The following is a 24084-nucleotide window of genomic DNA, read 5'->3' as shown; positions in this document are numbered from 1 at the left end:
TCTAGCAAGTACTATCTCTTTGAGATGCCGCTGCCCAACCATGACATCCCAGAATGAGTTTCTTGTCTGCCACATATCCTGTTTTTGTCAGACTGTTCTAACTATATCTCTCAAACTGGAAGAAAAATCTATTTAACCATTTTTCCATGACATAGTCAATTACTATTAATTTGGTATCCAACACTTAAGCAACAACATTGCTTGTTGATCTTTTTAAAAATTTTGTTTTCTTTACAAAACATTTATTGAGGATATTATATGTGTAAACCTCTGTTTAAGAACTACAGAGGGGCACTGGCTGGTTCAATTGATTAAGCATCTACCTTTGCCTTGGGTCATGATCCCAGAGTCCTGGAATCAAGCCACATCAGACTCCCTGCTCAGCAGGGGAGTCTGCTTCTCCCTCAACCCCTACCTCTGCCACCTCATTCTCTCTCTTTCTCTTGCTTGTTCCCTCTCTCAAATAAATAAAATCTTTTAAGAAAAAGAGAACTATGGAATATTTGAAATGAAGAAATGTCCCTTGCCTTTACCTAATACAGTGAAATAAGGGTCCAAACCAAGAATATTATTAATAATTCCAATAGATTGTCAACATTTTAAAAATTAGATTTCATTACTTTATTCTGTTTTGGAATTTATAAAAAGTGAAATCAGTCAGCTGAAGTTTTTTTGTTTAGCAAATCATTCTTTTATGATACTATCAACAACTTTATACAGAATAATCAATCTTCTTAAAAATAGACTTATAGAACTCATTTAAATTATGAGAATACATTTATATATAAAGGAATGATATACCAGTAATAGTTGTTTGTTTATTTTAAACTTCCACAAAAGACTTCTATTGACAAATGAGAATAAATCTTAAGCTACATGCAGTCTGGTACAACATTGTTTACTACAATGTCTGGATGTAGAAGGTATTCAGTAAGTATAGAATGAGTTGATTCTTGGAAAATTAAAAGTATATTTATTTTAGAGATTTTATTTATTTATTTGGGAGAAAGAAGGAGTGAGTACGGGCATATGTGCTCTCAAGCAGTAGCAGAGAGAGGAGCAGAGGAGGAGGGAGAGGATAAAAGAGAATCTCTCAAGCAGACTCCATGCTGAGCATGGATCCCAATGTGGGGCTCAGTCTCGTAACACTGAGATCATGACCTAAGCCAAAATCAAGGTTTAGACGGTCAACTGACTGAGCTACCCAAGGGCCCCCAAAATATATTTATTTTAAAATAGTCTTTGTAACTCAGGATTTCCCTTTCTAAATTTAGAATGATGTTATCTCAAAATCGGATACATCAACTAAGACCAAGACTTTGCTGTGTTATTAATTTTTTTAAAGATTTATTTATTTATTTATTTATTTATTCATGATAGACATAGAGAGAGGGAGAGAGAGGGGCAGAGACACAGGAAGAGGGAGAAGCAAGCTCCATGCTGGGAGCCTGACTCGGGACTCGATCCCGGGACTCCAGGATCGCGCCCTGGGCCAAAGGCAGGCGCTAAATCGCTGAACCACCCAGGGATCCCCTGCTGTGTTATTAATTAAAACAGAATTTTATTTGGACTTTCTTTCCAGTGCCACTAGTTCCTTCTAAGAGTGACATTTTTGTTTGCTAGCTTGCTTTGGAGAATTTATATTCTTTCAAGTCCCATAATGTAGAATTTAAGTTGGCTTGGTCAGACTTATCAAGTGGTCCATGCGTGGCACAACTGTGAGGAAAGTGTTGTGTTTTTGGCTCAGGGGGTCTGTCTTCACTGTCTTTTCCAGATATCTGCATGTATGTGCATGCACAGACACACAAGAACTATATGCACACATTCAGGTGTGTTTTAATGAAATGTTGCCATACTATTTATATTCTTTATATTGATTTGTAGTTTATTTTTATTGGTGTATATAGGACTCTCAAATTCAGAGTTGCAAAGTAAAGGTCATATAAAAATTCCTAAAATCCTCTAATTAAGTATTGTGAATAAGCCCCTGAGTGGAAGGAGATGGAAAAAAAGATGCTAAATATTGTAATGGAGATTAGTGTACCTACTTTTGGTGATTAGGCATGAAATCTTTGTGTTTCAGCTGTTTTTATAACCTATTCAGGCTAAATATTCCTGGAAACTGCAATTGTTTGGATATATAAATTATACATATAAAAATTTTCATGTTTTGCTAGTGGTTTTCTTGCTTTAAATTAATCTCTGAATTGGAAGTGTAAAAATAAAAGGTCATTTCTTTCAGTAAGCTGAATGTTGAGGAAATTTTGTTAATAGAGGTACACAGAGAAATTTTTGGTTATATCACTACTTATGTTAAAATGTTCTTTTATGTTTAGTAAAATGGCTTATTTACTTGTGAAGATACAGTCAAAGTACCATAGGCAAAATAGCTGCATGTATTTGTGGTTTTGCAGGAAATCAGTTGCCAACACACAGACTTGCTGAGCCTGGACCCTGGTTCTATCCGTGCCAGCTGCCTTGCCAGTCTGCAGCAGCCTGTGGGCGTCCGTCTCCTCGAGGAGGCCCTACTTCACCTGGGGCCTCAAGAGCCACCTGCCAAGCAGTTTAAGGGGAGGATGCGTGTCTCTCCTGATGTTGTCAGATGGATGGAACTTGCTAAGTAAGTTTGGTAATCCAGACTGTTGGGAGAACAATGAATTTGACTGAAGTAATACAGAAAAAACTTTTCATTCTGGTGGAAATTGAGCAAATAAAATTGATAATAACACTTCTATGAAATTTAAAAAAAAAATCTCTCTGGTGAAGTACCATTCGATAAGTCAAGAGTAGATGTCACAACAAGGAGAAAAGAGAACATCAATGATACTTGTTCTTTCAGTATACAATCTTTTTGGATTCAGGGTCCTATTTACCAAGTTTAGTTTCCTGTCAAGTGTGGCCATAACTTACAGTTTTATATGTTTTTATTGCTTAACTAAACTGAATAGAGGGTAATCCATTATTTTCAGCAGGACTCATACTTTTAGAAACAATTTAATCCAGTTACTTTGTTAATTTGGGAAGAACAAGTACTATTTTGTTGCTAAGCCATTTTGCATTATGTCTGCTTTTTTCCTTACTTGTGCTTTTATCATAAAGCCAATGCCTAATTCTGAGAAGGATATTAGGTTAAAATTAAATTTGAACTTCTATTTTATAGTGCTGATTTTTGGATCTTCAGGTTCTAGGAAAAAGAGTAGAGAGAAGGGTGGGGAATCCTTGTACTAATCACTGTTTTATGGTCATATCTTTCTATATTGAGCACTATGTGTGAGCAATACATTGTGTCAGGTATTGAGAAGACTTAGGCATGTCTTGCACACTCACAAAACTAGCCATCTAGTAGGAAATGTATATACTTACATGCATAACTAACCATACATGGAATGGGAAGCAGTAAGTTCTCTGAGAAGCCAGGTAAATACCAGGGCAGTTCAAACCGTGCATCTTGGTTTATACTGATTCTAATTAGTAATCATTTTTAGCTTGTTGTTTCAGATGTATAAGTGCATAGTCAGTAACACTTCGTATATTTAACATTTCCAGGGAATGAGAAACTCATCTAATGTGTATTTGCTGGGTAAATGAAGTACACAGCTTTTAAGAGCCTAAACTTTAAACTTTTTTTTCTGACTTAAATATTTAATACTTCCTAATATTTTTGGAGCACCTGGGTAGCTCAGCCAGTTGAATGTCTGACTCTTGGTTTCGACTCAGGTCATGATCTCTCAGGATCATGAAATCGAGCCTTGCATCAGGCTCTGCACTCATTGGGGAGTCTGCTTGGGATTCCCTCCCTCTCCCTCTGCCCCTCTCTCAGCTCACTTTCTTACTAAAATAAATCTGTAAAAGAAATACTTCCTCAAACAGTATTAAGAACATAATTTTGCCTATCCATGATATGTCACAGTCATTATTTTGACCATGTTATAGTGTGTATCATCCTAGAAACACGGGGCTAGTGCAAAGTGGGTATGAGACTGATATAAGTTCCAATAACTCAGAGAACTCTCTTCTCTGAGTTATTGGAAAATAATTGTAGTTCTCATCTTCTCTTGGACTGTGAACTGTTATCCTACCTCCCATCTCCCCACTTCTGCCTCTGTTTGTTACCCATAGCCCTTTACAAACAGGGCAAGAGAGGGCCATGTCTACTAGATTTTAATCTAAATTTGGAATCCTTAGGCTCTGAGAGAGCCCTTAGGACTTTTTTGATGTAATAAATACATGAGATTTCATACCTGGTTAAGGACCAAAGTGCAGGAAAGCCAAGGAAGAAGCAGTCCTTGCTGGGTAGCTGTGTGATTGTGGTTTCAGGAAGAGATGACATTTGTGTGGAGACTTAAAAGATGGAAAAAATTCCAAGGGAAGGGAACAAACTTCTTAACACTTACTTGAGACTATCTTAGTGGGGAAGGTTGATTGATGGGGTGAAGTAGATTTTTGTTAATGGGAAGAGAGGAATGAGTGCTCCAGCAAATAGTAAGGCTGCAAGAAAATTACTTGTTGGTAGAATTGAGATGGCCCATAGAATGTGGATTAAAACATGGCCTTATTAGGACCAGGATTAATTTTTACACACTCTGGGTTCTTGACTACATTCCAAATTTTAGATATAGAAATACCTAAAATACCAGGATTTCAAATAGGTCATCCATGGATATGTACAATGTTACTGTAATAGATTTACACAGGATGGTCTTATTGTATGAGACAGTTTATCCACTGTAAACTTAATATTTTTAGATTTCACTTTAAATGCACTTTAGAGTAATCTCTGTCTCCTGTAGGACTAAAGTAGTAAAACCTAATGGTAACTTCACAATGTCTAAGATTTTATATTTTTATAGAACAAAAATAATGTATATCCTTTTTTGGCTAACATAATGAGACCTCTTGATTTAATTATCATTTCATTAGAATTAACACTTGAAAAATATTGGCATATTCATTGATTGAGACTTTCTTTTGGTTTGTTTTTTAGACTGTATAGATCTATTGGAGAATATGACATCCTCCGTGGTATTTTTAGCAGTGAGATAGGAACAAAGCAAATCACTCAAAGTGCAATTTTAGCAGAAGCAAGAAGTGATTATTCTGAAGCTGCTAAGCAGTATAACGAGGTAAAATTGATGTCTAGCAAATACGTCAGTTGCTTAAACACTTTTGTTTTCTGAAAAACTGTTAACTTTAGAATTTAGAGCTTCATTAATAATTCAACTTTATTCCTTAGTTTTTATACAGAGATTAATAGGGAATAGTTTAATAACCAAATGTGAAATAATTATTGCTTTATCTTTTACTCTTTTTAAGAAAACATCACTGAATAAAAGAGAAAGCATTTCATATAAAATACTATAAAACTGTAAGATGTTATTTCATTATGTGCTGTTATTATATAATTTCTATTTGGGTAGATTGTTTTCCTTCAGTAAGTAAAAAGTTTATGAAGTGGTAAGTAAGAATTGGTTTTTAGAAGATGACTATAAATTCAATTTTTACATTTGTGTTTTGAGTTGCCAGTGGCTATCCAGGTATAGATGTCCAGCAAGTAGTTGAAATTCAGAGTTTGTGATCTGTTAGATTCTTGAATGAGTAATCCAGGTTGTAAAGTCTTCTGCAATTTTCAGTAAATGTCCTATTTTCTGACTTTTAATCTCAGAACTCTTTAAGTGGTAAATAGCCCATAGCATTGATTTAAATCAAATTTTGGGTCAATCAGAGTCTTTAGTTTATTAATTGGCTTAATTTGTAAGTTTCTTAGAGAAATAGTTTCCTCTTGGTTTTTCTGTTCGTTTGCTTCCATAAGATTTCTTTTGGTTTATTTTCTTTTATTCAGTGTTACTCTATTTTCGGTTTTCTTTCCTATTGTCATAAATTCGAAAATGATTGTCCTTAGCATGAATGTTGACACTATGTATAATACAAATGTTGTCATTTATATTCTTTCCAACTTTGTAAAATAAATTTATGAACTTTTCTTCTTGAGGCTCTCAATAAAGAAGAGTGGGTTGATGGTGAGCCTACGGAAGCTGAGAAGGATTTTTGGGAACTTGCATCCCTCGACTGTTATAACCAGCTTGCTGAATGGAAGTCATTAGCATACTGTTCTATAGTCAGTGTTGATAATGAAAACCCTCCAGATCTAAATAAAATGTGGAGCGAACCATTTTATCAGGTGAGTAGAATTGTTGTTTTTTAAGGATTTATTTATTCCGTTTCGAGCAGAAGGGGCAGAGGGAGAGGGAGAGAGAATGTCAAGCAGGCTCTGCACCCAATGCAGAGCCTGACTCAGGGCTAGATCATGTTGCCCTGAGACCAAGATTGGCGCTGAAACCAGGAGCCGGATGCTTAACCAGCAGCACTACCAGATGAACTAGAATTATTTTTCAGGTCACTGAGATAAATGTTTTAGATGGTTAGCTATTTTCTAATTAGTGAAGTTGTTTAAAACTTTAAAAAAAAAATAGCAGTAGTTTTGAAATATAGGATATTTATAAAACCTGACCCCCCCACGAACTCCATATATTGTTAAATCACTTACCACTTTTGGCTAACACTTTCCAAATAAATGGGAGGCATTGAAAAATAAATATTAACACCCATCCTATGACTACATGGAAGAATATTTCATGGTGTCTTTATCCTGAGTAGCCTTGACCCCTGGAGTGGGACAGTTCCCCTCCCATGGTATAGCCCCAACTCTTGGAGGGAAGCAGCTTACTTGGTCCCCACAATGCAGCTGTCCTCACTTGTATGTAATTTCCAATGATCTTTTAGCTTTAAAAGTGGTTTCCGTTTTCTATAGGACATGTTCCTGTGTATTTTGTGGTTACATAATGAATAATTTTAAGTGAACATGTTTTAAAAATTGTAGTTTTAGGTTTGAAACATCAGACACCATCACTTTAGCTCTAAATCTTAACCTAAAAAATTATTCCAAAGGATATTATAAAATAATTAGGCATATTCATACTAGCTTTCTAAAGTTACAAGTAGAGTCTTCTGTTTCTTAGGAGACCTATCTACCTTACATGATCCGCAGCAAGCTGAAGTTATTGCTACAAGGGGAGGCTGACCAGTCCCTGCTGACATTTATTGATGAAGCTGTGAACAAGGATCTTCAGAAGGCTCTTATAGAGCTGCATTATAGTCAAGAGTTGAGTCTTCTTTATATCTTACAAGATGACATTGACAGAGCCAAATATTATATTGAAAATTGCATTCAGATTTTTATGCAGGTAATAAATGAATTAAAAAAAATCAAGTGAAAACTTTCCTTTACTATTTGATACCACCCATTTTCTTCTTTTCTATTCTTCCAGTTTCTTCTAAAATCTCTTCACTCTGTCTTACTGCATTTTTAATCCGCCCTCCCCCCCCCCCTTTTTTTTTTTTTTGCTTTTCCTTAGGTTTTTTTATCTTTCTCACACTGTTAAAGAACACTTGTGTAGACTTTTCATCTGGATTGGCTGAGTGGAAGTTTGATTGTTTTGTGGAGAAAATGAACTAATCTTAGCTGTTCATTTACTACCATTGTGCCTTCTTTCCTTTTATGAGAATCTTCTGATATTTGTTTTTAAATTCAGTGTCTTTATAGAACCTGTTAACATTTATCATTGGCTTATATTGACCATAGAAGCATAACCATTCATTGCCTTTGATTTTTATTTATTATTTATTTTTTAAGTAGACTCGTGCCCAATTTGGATCTATTGTGAACTCACAACTGTGAGTTCAAGACGTGAGCTGACGTCAAGAGTTGGTCATTCAACCAACCCAGATGCCCCAAATTTTGAATTTGTTCTGTTCAAGGGGAAGTTTATCAAAGAAGGAATTGGCTTCTGTAGTTGGCAGTTCTATATTATAAGATATTGTTAGTTTTAAAAATTGGTGGTGAATAGAGGCAACAATGCCTAATTATATATTGATATGTGACTAAAATTTGACTAAAAACCAAAATTATTTTTAAAACCTTAGACCATTTGTTAATTGCTTCTGTGTGCTAACTGGTAACTGCTCTAAGATACATTGTGTAATTGATATAGGATAGTTGCTGTATTTCACATTTTAGGGAGCTATATTGAAATTTAAAGTAATAAATTGATTTCTAAACAGTGTTAAATATTTTTTTTCTAGAATTACTCAAGTATTGATGTCCTCTTACACAGAAGTAGACTCACCAAATTGCAGTCTGTACAAACTATGATAGAAATTCAGGAGTTCATCAGTTTTATAAGCAGACAAGGTAATTTTTTTCACCTACCACTTTTTTCTTTTATAATTTTGGAAAAGTTTTGATGTGATTTTTTTTACTTAGTGAAAGGACAGGTTTCTTATGTATGGGTTAGAAAATACCTTGAGTTCATTCTACAAATACATATTTTGAGATCATTGAAATAAAGTCTAGGCACTGGAGATGCAAAGTCAAATAAAATGTATTGCCTTGCTTGAAAAAGCTTTCAAAAGAGTGAGGTAATCCCCACATGATGTGATCCTTACTGAGGCAGAGGGATAGCCCATGTCAAATATGGGTAACAGAATGTGCCCTGGACTGAAGGGTGCAGGAGGCTCCTGGAGGAAGGGCCTGAGTTGGGTATAGAAGAGTCAGGGGGACTTGCAGAGAATTTGCCTTATAGAAGGGCTGCAGTGTCTTGGATGGGCTGAAAGTTCAGTGACTGGGTGCCACATGCCCTGGCCTGAGGGGAGGTGAAGCTGCTGGCAGCAGTGTGCAAACCCTGAAGGTCTTTCCGAAGCCAACAGGAGATTTTATTCTGTCACCTACGAGACACCACCCAGAGTCAAAGGGAAAGAATACATCTTTGCATCAGTTATATGTCTTAGTTATAAAGTAGAATTCAACTTGTATGCTAAATAATTAAAAATAAAAATGAAAGACTCTCAGAGTACTAATAAAAATGGATATTTATATATATCTACAACTATTCATACTCTGCTTTAAATTTGGAGAATTCTTTTTCAAGTACATATTGTTAATGCAGATCATTAAGTGTTTTCTACTTTCCAGGACTTATGTTAATCTCCTTTTTCTCTTTTACATAGTTTTTATGACAGCCTCGTGAAATTTAGATTTTTTTCCTTCTCATTTTACAGAAACATAGGTTATTAAATAGCTTACCTAAACTAATAAGTGAAAGATCCTAATCTTGAACCCAGGACTGTCCTATTTAAGCTTGTGTTCTTAACCGCTGCTTTCCCACCAACAGAAAGAGAAAACTAAAGCTTTAAACAGTAGTAATGTAAAATTTAAATTTCCTGAGGGTTATCATGAATCTCTTGAGGCCAGATTGCTTTGGCTGTTGTTATCATGTAATCCTGTGCACATACCAAGGTCTGGGGCAGTATTTTCAACACAGTGAGTGTCTCCAGCTTAAATGGTGAATATTCACACAAATGACATAAACCAAGGTAAGTATCCCTATGCTGATTCAGATCAGATTTTGCCAACAAGAAAATTGGCTGCAGCCCTATGAAAACTCTTCAGGTTTCAGAACTTTCTAGATCTTGGAATTGTGGATGAAGGACTGTGAACCTATGCTAAGTGTAAAAATTACATATGTTTGTTTCCCCAGTTTTACTCTATGTCCTTAAAAAATTGAATTTTGGGGATGCCTGCGTGGCTCAGCGGTTGGGTGTCTGCCTTCGGCTCAGGTCGTGATCCCGGGATCCGGGATCGAGTCCCACATAGGACTCCTGTGACGAGCCTGCTTCTCCCTCTGCCTATGTCTCTGTCTCTCTCTCTCTCTCTCTCTCTGTGTGTGTCTGATGAATAAATAAATAAATCTTTAAAAAAAATTGAGTTTTGATGTCAAAATATATTAGATTTACTGTGATAAGTTTTTGTTTCTGTAGTGAAAGACGAAACAATTTTAATTTGGACAAGAAATTTGAATTAAGTTTCTGTTTACTAACAGTAGCCCAACTTTGTAAATTGGTCTTGTCATTGAGCTGTGGATATAGTCATCTTCTAATATTTTTAGGTAATTTATCATCTCAAGCTCCCCTTAAGAGACTTCTAAAATCCTGGACAAACAGATACCCGGATGCTAGAATGGACCCAGTGCACATCTGGGATGACATCATCACCAATCGGTAAGATGTGATCTTTTCAATCTGAATCTGGATTTTTTTCTGAAATTGCCAGAAAGGCTTCTCTCCAAAACTGTGGTTTAGGAGAATGTGGGGTTTGAGTGTAGATAGTTCTTATCTTGCTGATTTCCCCCGTAAGTTGTTCTCAGAAGACTCTGCGTGTCAACAGTTCCTTTGCCCCAGCTTGTCCCCTGTGAGAGGATTTCTTTTTTCTTTCTTTTCTTTGTTTTTTTTTTCTTTTTTTTTTTATTAAAGATTTTATTTACTCATTCACGAGAGAGACAGAGAGAGACAAGTGGAGAAGCAGGCTCCATGCAGGGAGCCCGACGTGGGACTCGATCCTGCGAAGGCAGGCACTAAACCACTGAGCCACCCAGGGATGCCCTGTGAGGGGATTTTTGCCCACTGACATTGACTTCATCGTGTGCCGAGAGGTTGATTATGAATATCCTTCTGGCAGTGAAAGAAGGCAGGGGGGCAGCCCCGGTGGCATAATTATGTTCTGAACCATTTGAAGTTAAGTTGCATATGTATGTCTTTTTAGCTCTTCATCATTTCCTAAGAGAAAGGGTGTTCTCTTATATAACCTCAGTTCAATAATAACTTTGCTATTTTCATTTTCATTTTATTTTTTTTAAAGATTTTATTTATTTATTCACGATAGACCTAGAGATAGAGAGAGGCAGAGACACAGGCAGAGGGAGAAGCAGGCTCCATGCCAAGAGCCTGACGTGGGACTCGATCCCGGGACTCCAGGACTGTGCCCTGGGTGGAAGGCAGGCACCAAACCGCTGAGCCACCCAGGGATCCCCTATTTTCATTTTTAATCTACAGACCCAATTTCACATTTGTCAGGAGTCCTATTAATGTTCTTTAAAGCATTTTCTCCATGTCTTAGACAGAATCCAGTCCAGAATCTCATACAGCATTTAGTCAATATGTCTTTCTGGCCTCTTAATCTGAAACACTTCCTCAGCTATCTTTCATGAAATTGACGTTTTAGAAGAATGTTCATCAATTTGGATTTGATGAACTGTATATTCTCACAGATTCAGTGAAATACTAGTGAAAATACTACTTAAGTGAAGTATTCTCAGGGTATCACATCTAGAAGCACAGTGTTCACATGGTTTTTACTGGAGATAGTAATTTTGATTGTATGGTTAAAAAACTCTCTCATATGAAAAGATGGTCAGCATCACTCATTGTTAGGAAAATACAAATTAAAACTATAATGAGATATCACCTTACACTTGTCAGAATGGCTAAAATCAACAATACAAGAAATAACAGGTATTGGTGAGGATACAGAGAAAGGGGAAACCACTTGCACTGTTGGTAGAAATGCAGACTGGTGCAGCCTCTGTGGAAAACCGTTAGGAGGTTCCTCAAAAAGTTAGAAGTACCATGCAATCCAGCAATTGCACTAGTAGGTATTTACTCAAAGAATACAAAAATAATAACTCAGAGGGATACCTGCATGCCAGTGTTTATAGCAGCATTATTTATGATAGCCAAAGTATGGAAACAGCCCAGGTGTACATCCACTGACAGACAAATGAATAAAGAAGATGTAGTATATACAAATACAGTGAAATATTAGCCATAAAAAGGAACAAAGTCTTGCCATTTGCAATAACTTGGATGGAGCTAGAGAGTATTATATTAAGCAAAATAAGTCATTCAGAGAAAGACAAATACCATATTTATTTCACTCAAATGTGCAATTTAAGAAACAAAACAAACAAGCAAAGGGAAGTAGAGAAGCAAGCCAAGAAACAAACTCTTAACTATAGAGAACAAACTAATGGTTACCAGAGGGATGATGAGCTGGGGGATGGGTGGGATAGGTGATGAGGATTAAGGAGTACACTTGTTGTGATGAGCACCGTAATTTATATGGATGTGTTGAATATATTATACATCTGAAATTAATGTAACATTGTGTGTTAACTAACTGGAATTAAAATAAAAACTTTAAATGTATACACACACACATACATACATACATACATACATACACACACAAGAACATTAAAAAGCAGAACTCAGAGAAAATATTGTCTGGTCTCTCCAGTGAATAACGCTTGGGAATTTTTGTTGTTTCAATGCCTAATTTTTTTCCTTTGCAACTAATTAACAGGGTGAGAGATGCTTTGAATATGCATATATCCTGTTTCTCATAAGACTTAGCCATCTATATTTTATATCTGTGAATGACTTTTGGCTGAAACCAATCTTGACATTGATCATTGCAAGGTGATGATTTTCTAACTCCATGTTTATCAGTCTACATCTTAGTGTAAAGAAGAGGCTTATCTTTTCCATCTATTTATTTATTCATTTACTTAAATTTTATTTACTTAGATTTAGTTATTCATATTCTATATGAATCATGGATTCCAATTTTATTTAATGGAATATAATCCATTACTGTTCTTATTTCATGTTGAGATTGTCTCAGATTTGGCCAGCAGGATCCCCTTCAAGCTAATATTACAGGCACATCTTGCAAAATTATTCTGTTTTTTCTAGAAATGCACAGTTTTATTTCTTACATTTGGGTCTGTGATCCAAGGATAATATTTGTAGATGGTATGAGGTGGGTAGATGCTATGATGTTTATATAGTTTTTTCATATTGCTGTCTAGTTGTCTAGTCCCATTGTTGTCTTTTCATAATTGAATTGCCTCAGCACCTTTTTTGAAAATCAATGACTATATGTATATGGATCTGTTTTTGAATGCACTGTGCTATTCCTTGTTTGTATATATTTTTTTTTCATATATCAACTCTCTTCATTACTGTTGCTTTATATTGTTTTGAATCATGTAGGGTAAGTACTCTAACTTAGTTTTTCTTTATGAAAATTGCTGTAGTTTAGGTTATTTATATCTATATATACATTTTAGAAACTACTTGTCAATTTCTTCCAAAAACAATCAGAATTTGGGATTTTGTTGACTGTAGGTCAAGTTTGGGAATTGCCATCTTAACAATATAGAGTTATACAATTCATGAATATTTTATGTCTATTTAGGTTTATTTAGGTTTCTTCCAAAAAATTTTTTTTGTTTCATTTTAATTATGCTCTTAATTCCCTTTATCTGTTTCACCCATGCACCACCCACCTCCCCTCTGGCAGCCACCAGTATGTTTGCTGTATTTAAGAATCTGTTTTTTTGGGGTTTTTTTTGTTTCTTAAATTCCACATACAAATAAAATCATATAGTACTTGTTTTTCTGTGACGGATTTCATTTAGCATTATACTCCTTAGGTACATCCACTTTATTGCAAATGGCAAGATTTTATTCTTTTTTATGACTGCATAATATTCCATTGTATACATACCACATCTTCTGTATCCATTCATCTATCAGTGGACTCTTAGGCTGCTTCCATGTGGTGGCTCTTGTAAGCATTGCTGTGATAAACATATGAGTGCCTTTATCTTTCCAAATTAGTGTTCTCATTTTCTTTAGATACCCAGTAGTGAAGTTGCTGGATCATATGGAAGCTCTATTTTTAATTTTTTGAGGAACCCTCATATTGTTTTCCATAGTGGCTGTACCAATTTGTATTCCTACCAGCAGTGCATGAGGATTTCTTTTTCTCCACATCTTCACCAACACTTGTTATTCTTGTGTTTTTATTTTGGTGATTCTGACAGGTGTAAGGTAATATCTTATCGTGGTTTCAATTTGCATTTCCCTGATGATGAGTAATGTTGAGCATCTTTTTGTGTGTCTGTTGGCCATCTGTATGTCTTTTTTAGAAAAATGTTTATTCAGGTCCTCTGGCTATTTTTAAAATCAGATAATTTGCTTTTTTTAGTATTGAGTTATATAAGTTCTTACATATTTTGGATAACTCCTTATCAGATATATTATTTGTAAACATATTCTCCCATTCAGTAGGTTGCCTTTTTTTTTTCGTCCTTGGTTTCCATCATTGTGCAAAAGTTTTTTACTTTGATATAGTCCCAATAGTTTATTTTTCGCTTTTGTTGCATTTGCCAGAGGAGGCATATCTAGAAGAAGGATTCTATGGCTGATGTCAAAGATATTACTACCTATGTTTTCTTCTGGGAATTTTCAGAGTTAAGCCTTTGAAAAGAGACAGGGGCAGTTAATCCATTTTGAGTTTATTGTTGTATATGTTATAAACAGTGATCTAGTTTCACTCCTTCACATATAGCTGACCAATTTTCCCAGCATCATTTGCTAAAGAAACTGTCTTTTCCTCATTGTATAATCTTGCCTCCTTTCTCATAGATTAATTGACCATATGATAAGGATGGGTTTATTTCTGGACTTTCGGTTCTTTTTTTTTTTAATTTTTTTTAAAATTTATTTATGATAGTCACACAGAAAGAGAGGCAGAGACACAGGCAGAGGGAGAAGCAGGCTCCATGCACCGGGAGCCTGACGTGGGATTTGATCCCGGGTCTCCAGGATCGCGCCCTGGTCCAAAGGCAGGCGCTAAACCGCTGTGCCACCCAGGGATCCCTGGACTTTCGGTTCTGTTCCATTGATCTGTGTGTCTGTTTTTTGTGTCTGTATGACACTACTTTGACTACTATAGCTTTGTTATATATTTTGAGGTCTGGGATTCTGATACCTTCAGCTTTATTCTTCTTTCCCAAGATTGTTTTGGCTATTTGGAATCTTTTGTGGTTCCATCTGCATTTTAGTATTCTTTGTTCTAGTTCTGTGAAAAATGTTTTTGGTATTTATTTATTTGTTTTAAAAGATTTCATTTATTTATTCATGAGAGACACAAAGAGACAGGGGCAGAGACACAGGTAGAGGGAGAAGCAGGCTCCATGCAGGAAGCCCGATGTGAGACTCGATCTCTGGACTCTGGGATCACACCCTGAGTCAAAGGCAGATGCTCAACTGCTGAGCCATCCAGGCATCCCATGTTTTTAGTATTTAGGTAGGGATTGCATTAAATCTCTAGATTGCTTTGGGTAGTATGAACATTTTAACAATACTGAATCTTCTAATCCATGAGGATGGGATATCTTTAGTTTGTGTCATACTCACTTTTAAAATCAATGTTTTATAGTTTGCAGTGTTCAGATCTTTCACCTCCTTGGTTAAGTTTATTCGGTATTTTATTCCTTACAGTACATTTATTTGTAATTAAGATCGTTTTCTTAACTTCTTTTACTACTACTTCATTATTAGTGTATAGAAACAAAATAGGTTTCTGTATATTAATTTTGTATCTGCAACTTTATTGACTTCATATAATAATGCTAATAATTTTTTGGTGCATCATTATGGTTTCTATGTATAGTATGTCATCTGCAAATAGTGAAAGTTTTACTTCTTCCTTTAATTTCAGTGACTTTATTTTTTCAGTAAAGGTGTCTTTTGTTAGATTTGTTACTAGGTATTTTATGTTTTTCAGCAGTGTTCCAATTATTTGCCATTCATGTTTTCTGAAAGTTTTATCATGCATGAGTGTTGAATTTTATTAAATGCTTTTTCTGCATCTGTTTAATTGATCATATACTTTTTCTCCATTTATGTTTTTAGGTCTATCATCAGATGTTTTGTCTATAGTGTTGTACACAAACATTGCTTCCTTAATGATGCTCTGTTTGGATTATCTGTCCATTTTTGAAAGTGAGATCTTAAAGTCTCTAGCTATTATTGTATTGCTGTCTAATTTTCCTTTCAATATTTGTTTTATATATTTACATGCTCCAGTGATAGGTGCATAAATATTTTACAGTTGTTATATTTTCCTGACCACTTTATCATTATAAATGAACTTTGCATCGTTTTACAATTGTTAGCTTAAAGTCTGTTTTGTCTGATTTAGTATAGCTACCTCTGATTTGTGTGTGTGTGTGTGTGTGTGTGTGTTTGTGTGTGTGGCTACCATTTGCTTGAAATATCTCTTTCTATGCCTTCACATGTAGTCATTGTTGTCTTTAAAGCTAACATGAATCTCTTGTATGGAGCATATTGTTGGATTTTGGTTTTTAATCCCTTCACCTATTCTGTGTGTTTTGGTTGGAGAATTTAACCCATTTACATTTAAAGTAGGTATTGATAGGTAAGGGTTTACTTTTGCCATTTTATTCTCTGACAGTTTTGTAGATCTGTTCCTTGCTTCTTTGTCTTTTGTGATTTGGTGATTATTTGTATGTATATACTTTGAATTCTTTATCATGATCTTTTGTAATTACTGAGGCCTTTCTTTGTGTTTACCACGAGGCTACATAAAATATCTTCTAATATCCTATTAAAACTGACAACAACTTAACTGCAATAGAATTTTTAAACTTTATGCTTTTATTTCCTTATGATCCTCACATATTAGGTTGTTGATGTTATAATTTAATTTTTATATTGTACATCTAATAGATTATTATGGTTATTTTTTAATACATTTGTTTTTTAATTAATTTTTAAAAGATTTTATTTGTTTATTCATGAGAGACACAGAGAGTCAGAGACATAGAAAGAGAAGTAGGCTCCCTGTGGGAGCCTGATGAGGGACTCGATCCCAGGAACCTGGGTTTACACCCTGAGCTGAAGGCAGACACTTAACCACTGAGCCACCCAGGCATCCCTGTATTTTTAATTTAAACGGACATTGTAGGTGAATTATACACCACTATTGCCATATTAGAGAATCTGACTTTGGCTCTGTATTTATTTTAGCAGCAAATTTTATATAACTTCACATGTTCTTATGATGTTAATTAGTAGTGGTTTATTTCTGCTTGAAAAACACCCTTTAGCATTTCTTATAAGCCAGGTTTAGTGGTGATAAACTCCCTTAACTTTTGCTTGTTCAGGAAAGTCTTTCTCCTTCATTTCTGAAGGACAAGTTTGCCACGTATAGTATTCTTGGTTGACATGTTTTTTTCTTTCAATATTTTGAATATATCATTCCATTGTCTTCTGGCCTGAAAAGTTTAAAAAAGTTTCTTTTGAGAACTCCACCTGTAATCTTAGGGAGGTTACTTTTTATGTGATGTGCTGCTTTTCTCTTGCTACCTTCAGAAAGTCTGTCTTTGACTGTTGACAATTTAATTATGTGTCTTGGTGAGCCCTGTTTGAATTCAGTCTACTTGAGGTCCTTTGGGCCTCATGGGTCTGGAAATCCATTTCTCTGCCCAGGTTTGTGAGAAGTTTTCAGCCATTATTGTTTTAAATATACTTTATAGCCCTTTCTCTTCTCTTAGGATTCCCATAATGTATTTATTGTTTTATTTATGCTGTCCCAGAAGTCCAGAGACTTTCTTCACTCTATGTTTGTTTGTTTGTTTGTTTGTTGTCTGTTTTGGCTTCTCTGGATAATTTCACTGATTCTTCTGCATGGTCAAATCTGTTTTTGAAGCTTTCTATTCATCAATTCAATCTTAGTATCCTTTGGCTCTAGGATTACTGGTTTTTGGTTTTCGTTTTGTTTTATGGTCTCTATTTTTTGTTGTTGTTGAACTTCTCATTTTGTTCATGCATTGTTTTCCTAATTTTGTTTAGTTATCTATCTCTGTGTAATTCACTAAATTTCCATAAAAGCATTATTCTGAATTCTTTTGCTGACAGTTTATAGATGTCCGTATCTTTAGGGTCATTTGTTATAGCTTTATTATTTTCCTTTGATTGTGTCATGTTTACCCACTTTCATAATCCTGATTATTTACATTGGTATCTACACATTTAAGTAAGTTATATCCTCTTCTAGAATTTGCAGGTTCACTTTGACAGAAAGAGTCCTTCACCAGTCAGCTTAGCTTGGGGTTCTGGATATGTCAGCTGTAGCATCCTTGAGGAGGTTGGGATTACTCCTAGCATATTTTTTAGGGTGAAGCCACTGCCCAAGTTGTAAGGCTGGGTTGGAGTGGTTGCCAACAGCTGAAAAGAGCGAGTGACTTGGTTCCCTGCTGACGTGAAGCTGTAGGATGGGCTCTGCAGTTTCCTTTATTCTCTGGTCAGTCTTCTAGATAGTCAGGACTAGGTACTATACTCAGCATTAGGCAGGGCTCTGAATTAACTTCCTCTTACCCTGAGGTGAGACAGCACACTGGCCCCAAGGCCAGCAGAGCCTTGTCTGGGAGGCCCAGATCAGGCATGGATGGGCTGTATTTTCCTGCCAGAGGGAGCACGTTTTGCTCTGCAGGGAGGGAGAAGTACTGGCTATGCTCTTTGCTCTGGTACTACTCTATGTGGGGTTATAGGATGGGCTGTACAGTTTCCTGTGTGCTCTGGGCAGGCCAGCTGAAGGTACTTGCTGTTTAAACAAGTGAGTTTCCCTGCCAGTGTGCACAACCATTGTACAAGTGCCAAGATGGGCAGATTTCTTGTTTGGAAACCATATTAAGCAGAACTCTGTGCTGAGTTCTGTGGCCTAAGAAGCCACCATCTTGGCTCTATAGATGGGTGGGCCACCTGCCAGGTCCTCTGCTCATGTGCTCCTGTAATCACAGTTGCAGGAGAGACTGTGCATATTCCTGGGAGCTCTGATTAAGCTAGAGCCTGTATTCAGCAGCAGTGGGGTTATACATTAGCTTCTTGTGTGGTTGGGATTGAGAAACAGACCTTTTGTGCTAGCAGGGCCCTTTGTTTAGGAGACCAAATCAGGCAGAGCTGTGCACCAAGATCTCCGGTCAGAAGGGTCAGCATATTGGCTCTGTAGACAGAGGGCTGCTGCTTGGGCTCTCCATTCAAGCGCCAGTTGCATGGTTGGCTGCACAGATGCCTAGGAACTCTGGTGAAGGTTCTTGATTGGCAGGGTTGGAGGTTGTATTCAGCAGTAGGTAGGGCTACTAATGAGATCCTTGCCTGAGTGGGGGACACAGAACAGATACCAAAGCAGGCAAGGCTCTCATTGGGAAGCAATTTAGGCAGAACTGTGTGGCAATTGTGGCCACTGGCTTGACTGCAAATAGGTAGGACTTTCTGCTTTTGTGAACTTGCTGCTCTAGTGGTTCTGGGCTGAGCAGCTTCCCAGGTGCTCCAGTCACGTCTCATGGTCAAGCAGGACAGGACCAAGACCGACATTCAGAAATAGGTGGAGCTGTTTATTAGCTTCCCTGCCCAGGCAGAGTGGCTTTTTGTTTGGGGTCTAACATCAGGTAGACCTGCACCCTACCTAGTTCCCTAGTAACACTGGGCCACTGTGTAGGCTCTGCAGATGAGCCAAGTAGATTAGAATTTCTACTTGGGCATTGCTATGAGTAGGAACTCTGGCTGCCAAAATCTGAGTGCTGGTTGCTTAAGCCTACTCCCCCCTTTTTTTTGTCACAGTCTGATCCCCAATGATCAAGCCCTACTGTAGCTTCCCTCATGATCTCTGTCAGATGAGACCCAAGTGGGCTTCCTGTTTCACAAGCTACAACACTGAGGTAGCTGAGTGTCCATCTTGAGCTCTTTTTTCCCTACTGGAACAACTGCACTTGAGGCGGGGGTGCCTCTTGGTGTGGTCCTGTCCCAGCCTGAGGTAGGGACCATGCAGTCATACAGTAGCTACTCCTTTTTCCCTTCCAATGCTGTCTGTCTCTGTGGTCTGTGTCTCTGTGTCTCTCCTCACACAGGCTTAACTCTCTGTGCTAAGATTTTCTCAATGGTGTCTTGTCCATGAATAGTAATTAGGTGGATGTTTTTTTGTTTTGGGGGTTTTTTGTGAGGGAGACTGAAGTCAAGAATGACCTGTGTCACTATCTTGATGACATCATTTTTCCTTATGCTTTAATACATTGACTGCTTTTTGAATATGAAACATGTTGAATTTTGGTGGTAAACCTTGTGTGATTACAGCGATCCCTTTTATATATTCTTAGATTTGCTAACATTTTGTTAAGAATTTTAGTGTCTTTATTCAAGTGGGATATTGGTTAGTAATTTTCTTTTTTACAATGTCTTTGTCAGGTTTTGGCATTAGGTCCCCAAGTTCGGACCTGTTCCCTTCTCTATTCTTTGAAAAAAGTTTATGTAAGATCCTTCTTATTTCTTACATGAATATTTGATAGAATTCACCAGTGAGACGTTATATGGTCCTGGAGTTTTCCTTTGGGGAAGATTTTTGATAATGCCTATAATTTCTTCAGGAGATACAGGCAATTTAAATATTCTATTTCTTTTTGTGTCAACTTTATTAAATGGTATTATTCAGTATACTTTTCTATTTCATTTAAGTTGTCCAGTTGTTTGCAGAAAGTTGCTCATATTATTCTCTTATTTATTTATTTTTATTACTTGGAGTGTCTGTGGTGGTAACCTATTTTTCATTCCTGATATTGGTGATTTTTATTCTAGATCATTCTAACTAGAGGTTTGTCAGTTCTGTTGATCTTCTCAAAGGACCAGCTTTTGACTTTGCTAATTTTCGTTATTATCCTGTGTTCTATGTCACTGATTTCTGGCCTCATCTTTAGTATTTTCTTCTTTCAATTTATTTTTTACTTACTTTGCTCTTTTTTTTTTTAACAGTGGAAACTTTGATGTTGATTTTATACTTTTATACTTTTATACTTTTTTCCCTTTATATAAGCATTTAAAGTTACATGTGTCCCTCTGTTTTAGCCACATATTGCAAATATTGATATATAGTATTTGCATTGTCATTTAGTTTAAAATATTTTCTAATTCTCTGGGGCTCCTGGGTGGCTCAGTTGGTTGAGCATCTGACATCATATTATGATCTCAGGGTTATGGGATCAAGCCCCATGTTGGGCCTTGCACTCAGCAGGGAGTCTGCTTGAAATTCCTTCCCTCTCCCTTTGCACTGCCCCCTTGCTTACACATATGCTTTCTCTAAAACAAATAAATAAGTAATTTAAATATTTTTTCTAATTCTCATGTGATTTCGTTTTTGATCCTTGAAATAGTTTATTAGTGTTTAATTTTCAAATAGATGAGGGGGTTTTTGTGTTTTTGTTTTTGTTTCTCATTGATATCTAAAGTAATTCCACTGTAGTCACAAAACTATGGTTTTAGCTTTTTAAAATATATTGAGACTTGTTTTACAGTTTAGCATATGGTCTATTTTAGTAAATGTACTATGTGTACTTGAAAATCCTGTATATGTTATGCAGTTCTTAGATGTACCATTTGTAAACTTCGATTAGATCAAGATGGTTGATGGTATTTTTCAGAAGTGTATGTCTTTATTAATTAATTAATTTATTTATTTATTTTTGTCTATCTTAAGCAGCTGCTAAAATAGGGATTTGAAAATCTCTTACTATGACTGTGGAATTGTCTACTTTTTAATTTCTATTTTTACTTTTTGTATTTTGAACTTTGTTAGTAGGCATATACATATTTGTTAGTAGGCATATACATAATTGCTAGGTCATCCTGATAAAAATGTCCTTTTTTTCATTGTCTTGAAATGTGTGTGTGTGTGTGTGTGTGTGTGTGTGTGTGTATATATATATATATTTCATATATGTATGAAGTAGCATATAGTGAAAACACTAATAGATAAAATTATATTTTTGCTTTAAATAGTCATGCATAGTGGAAAGAACTTAGGAGACAAGAAATCGTTTTATACTTATTATTTCTGATGATCATTGTTGATTTACAAAGATGCTATTTTCCTCCGGTATCTTTTCCCTTTGGCTGAAAATTTTCCTTTAAGCAGTTCTTGTAAGTTAGGCCTGCCTCTGATGAATTCTCTTAGTTTTCCTCTGAAGATACCTTTATTTCACTGAATTTCCAGAGGAGTATTTTCTGTGGATGTAGAATTCTGGGTGGATCCCCCTTCCGCCTCAGCAGGATCATTTGGCCTCCATGTTTCTGAAGAGAAAGTTACGATTATTCACATTATTGTTCCCCTGTATGTAATCTTTCATACTTTTGGTTTCAAGACTTTTTTTTATCATTGTTTATCAGCAGTCTGATATTGATGTGTTTAGGTGTAGTTTCCTTTGGAGTTTCTTGCTTACAGTTCACTGAGCTTCTCAAATTTGTACATTTATGTCACTAAATTTGGGGAATTTTCTGTTACTGTTTCATCAAATATTTTACTCCAATTTTTGTGTCTTTGCAGGCCGCCTGTTATATATTAGGCTTTTTAAAAAAAAAGATTTATTTATTTATTTATTTATTTATTTATTTATTTATTTATTTATGATAGAGGGGGTGGGGGCAGAGACACAGGAGGAGGGAGAAGCAGGCTCCATGCTGGGAGCCCGACATGGGATTCAATCCCGGGACTCCAGGATTGCGCCCTGGGCCAAAGGCAGGCGCTAAACCGCTGAGCCACCCAGGGATCCCTATATTAGGCTTTTTAACATTGTCTCACAGGTCCTTGAAGCTCTGTTCATTTTTTTTTTAAGATTTAAGCAGGGGTACTGGGAGAGGGAGAAACAGGCTCCCCACTGAGCAGGGAGCCTAATGTGGGGATTGACCCCAGGACCATGACCTGAACTGAACAGGTGCTTAACCGACTGAGCCACTTAGGTGTCCCAGCTCTGTTCATTTTTATTCAATCTTTTTTCTCTTTATTCTTTTTTTTTTTTATTTTAAGATTTTATTTATTTATTCATGAGAGAGGCAGAGAAGCAGGCTCCATGCAGGGAGCCCGACGTGGGACTCAATCCCAGGTCTCCAGGATCATACCCTGGGCTGAAGGCGGAGCTAAGCTGCTGGGCCACCGGGGCTGCCCTCTCTTTATTCTTCATATTAGATCATTTATATTAAACTATCTTCAAGGTCACTCTTCATTTTCATTTGTTTTAATTCCTCTTTAAGTCTATCCAGTGAGTATTTTATTAATTAGTGTGTTTTTTTCACTTGTAAAATTTTCATTAGGCTTTTTAAATACTTTCTACTGATATAACTGTCTTTTCATTATTTCATGTTATTCTTTGACCTCTTGCAGCATCATTAAAATAGCTGCTTGGGGTACCTGAGTGGCTCAGTTGGTTAAGCATCTGACTCTTGGTTTCAGCTCAGGTCATGGTCTCAGGGTCGTGAGATTGAAGCCTGCATCAGGCTCCACACTCACTTTGGAGTCTGTCCTTTTCCCTGTCCCTCGAGGTATCACTCCACCCCTCACTCACTTTCTGTCTCTCAAATAGATAAAAATTTTTAAAAATAGCTGCTCTAAGGTCCTTTATGATCATTCCAGCTTATGGGTCATCTCCGTTAAATCTGTTGACTCTCTTTTCCACTGAGAATGGATACATTTTCCTGGTTCTTTATATCAGGTAATTTTGGATCTTAGAAATTGTTAATATTATCTTGTGTAGATTCTGAGCTCTAATATAATTCTCAGGAATTACTGCTTTAGCAAGAGGTCAGCCCAGTTAGATTTGGACACTTGATTTACATCTCAGTTCAGGACTCAAGCCTTTCTTCACTGTTACCAGTCAGTCCTGCACATGCATATTTCAGGAGACAGTTTGAAACTTGTGTGATAACATACACAGAATTAGAGGGCCTCTTGTCTGGCTCTCCCTCTTTTAGGATTCCCACTACAGCCTTTGGTCTGCCTAGGCTCCCTTCCAGGTTTCTCTGGGCACAATACAGCAGGGTTCCAGTTGAATCTTAGTCACTCTGCCTACCATACCCTTCAGCAGCCATGGTTATCCTCATGGGAAAAACTGGAAAAAGAAAACCACAAACTCATCCTAATGGCAGTATCTCTCCCACCTTTGAGCTCCCTGCACATAGCAGTCTGCCATCTTGTATTCACTTTTGGTGGTCTCGGGTGGTTGTATTTGGTATTTTATTCAGAGTATTAGTTATCAGCAGGAAGATGGGCTGTAGGATGCTTACACTACTATGTAAGAGGACAAACTCTGTTATTTTTGGAAAGCTGGTTCTCTTCCAGCTCCATCGTCCCCTGTCTGATATAAGAACATGTCATACACTGTTAACACTTCTGTTTTTTAATTTGTTTCTTCTGTCTAGAACTTCATTACCTCTTCTACTTAAATTTGAATGCATTTTTCAAAGCCCAAGAAAAAGTCCATCTCACTTTTGGAAAACTAA

The 24084-nt window shown here is 36.4% G+C and overlaps 1 protein-coding gene across 1 annotated transcript in view; it reads left to right on the top strand.

The window, feature by feature from the left end:
• PRKDC (protein kinase, DNA-activated, catalytic subunit) overlaps positions 1-24084 on the top strand; it is a 217830-nt gene that overhangs the window by 153670 nt on the left and 40076 nt on the right. The window contains 6 exon segments of the mRNA NM_001006651.2: positions 2415-2620; positions 4985-5123; positions 5990-6178; positions 7017-7241; positions 8140-8248; positions 10002-10113. Of these exon segments, the coding sequence (NP_001006652.2) occupies positions 2415-2620; positions 4985-5123; positions 5990-6178; positions 7017-7241; positions 8140-8248; positions 10002-10113 (980 nt within the window).

This window comes from Canis lupus, chromosome 29 (assembly GCF_011100685.1).
Source record: "Canis lupus familiaris isolate Mischka breed German Shepherd chromosome 29, alternate assembly UU_Cfam_GSD_1.0, whole genome shotgun sequence".
Taxonomy (NCBI): domain Eukaryota; kingdom Metazoa; phylum Chordata; class Mammalia; order Carnivora; family Canidae; genus Canis; species Canis lupus.
Note: the sequence above shows the minus strand (reverse complement) of the source record. Positions and strands in the feature narration are given on the sequence as shown.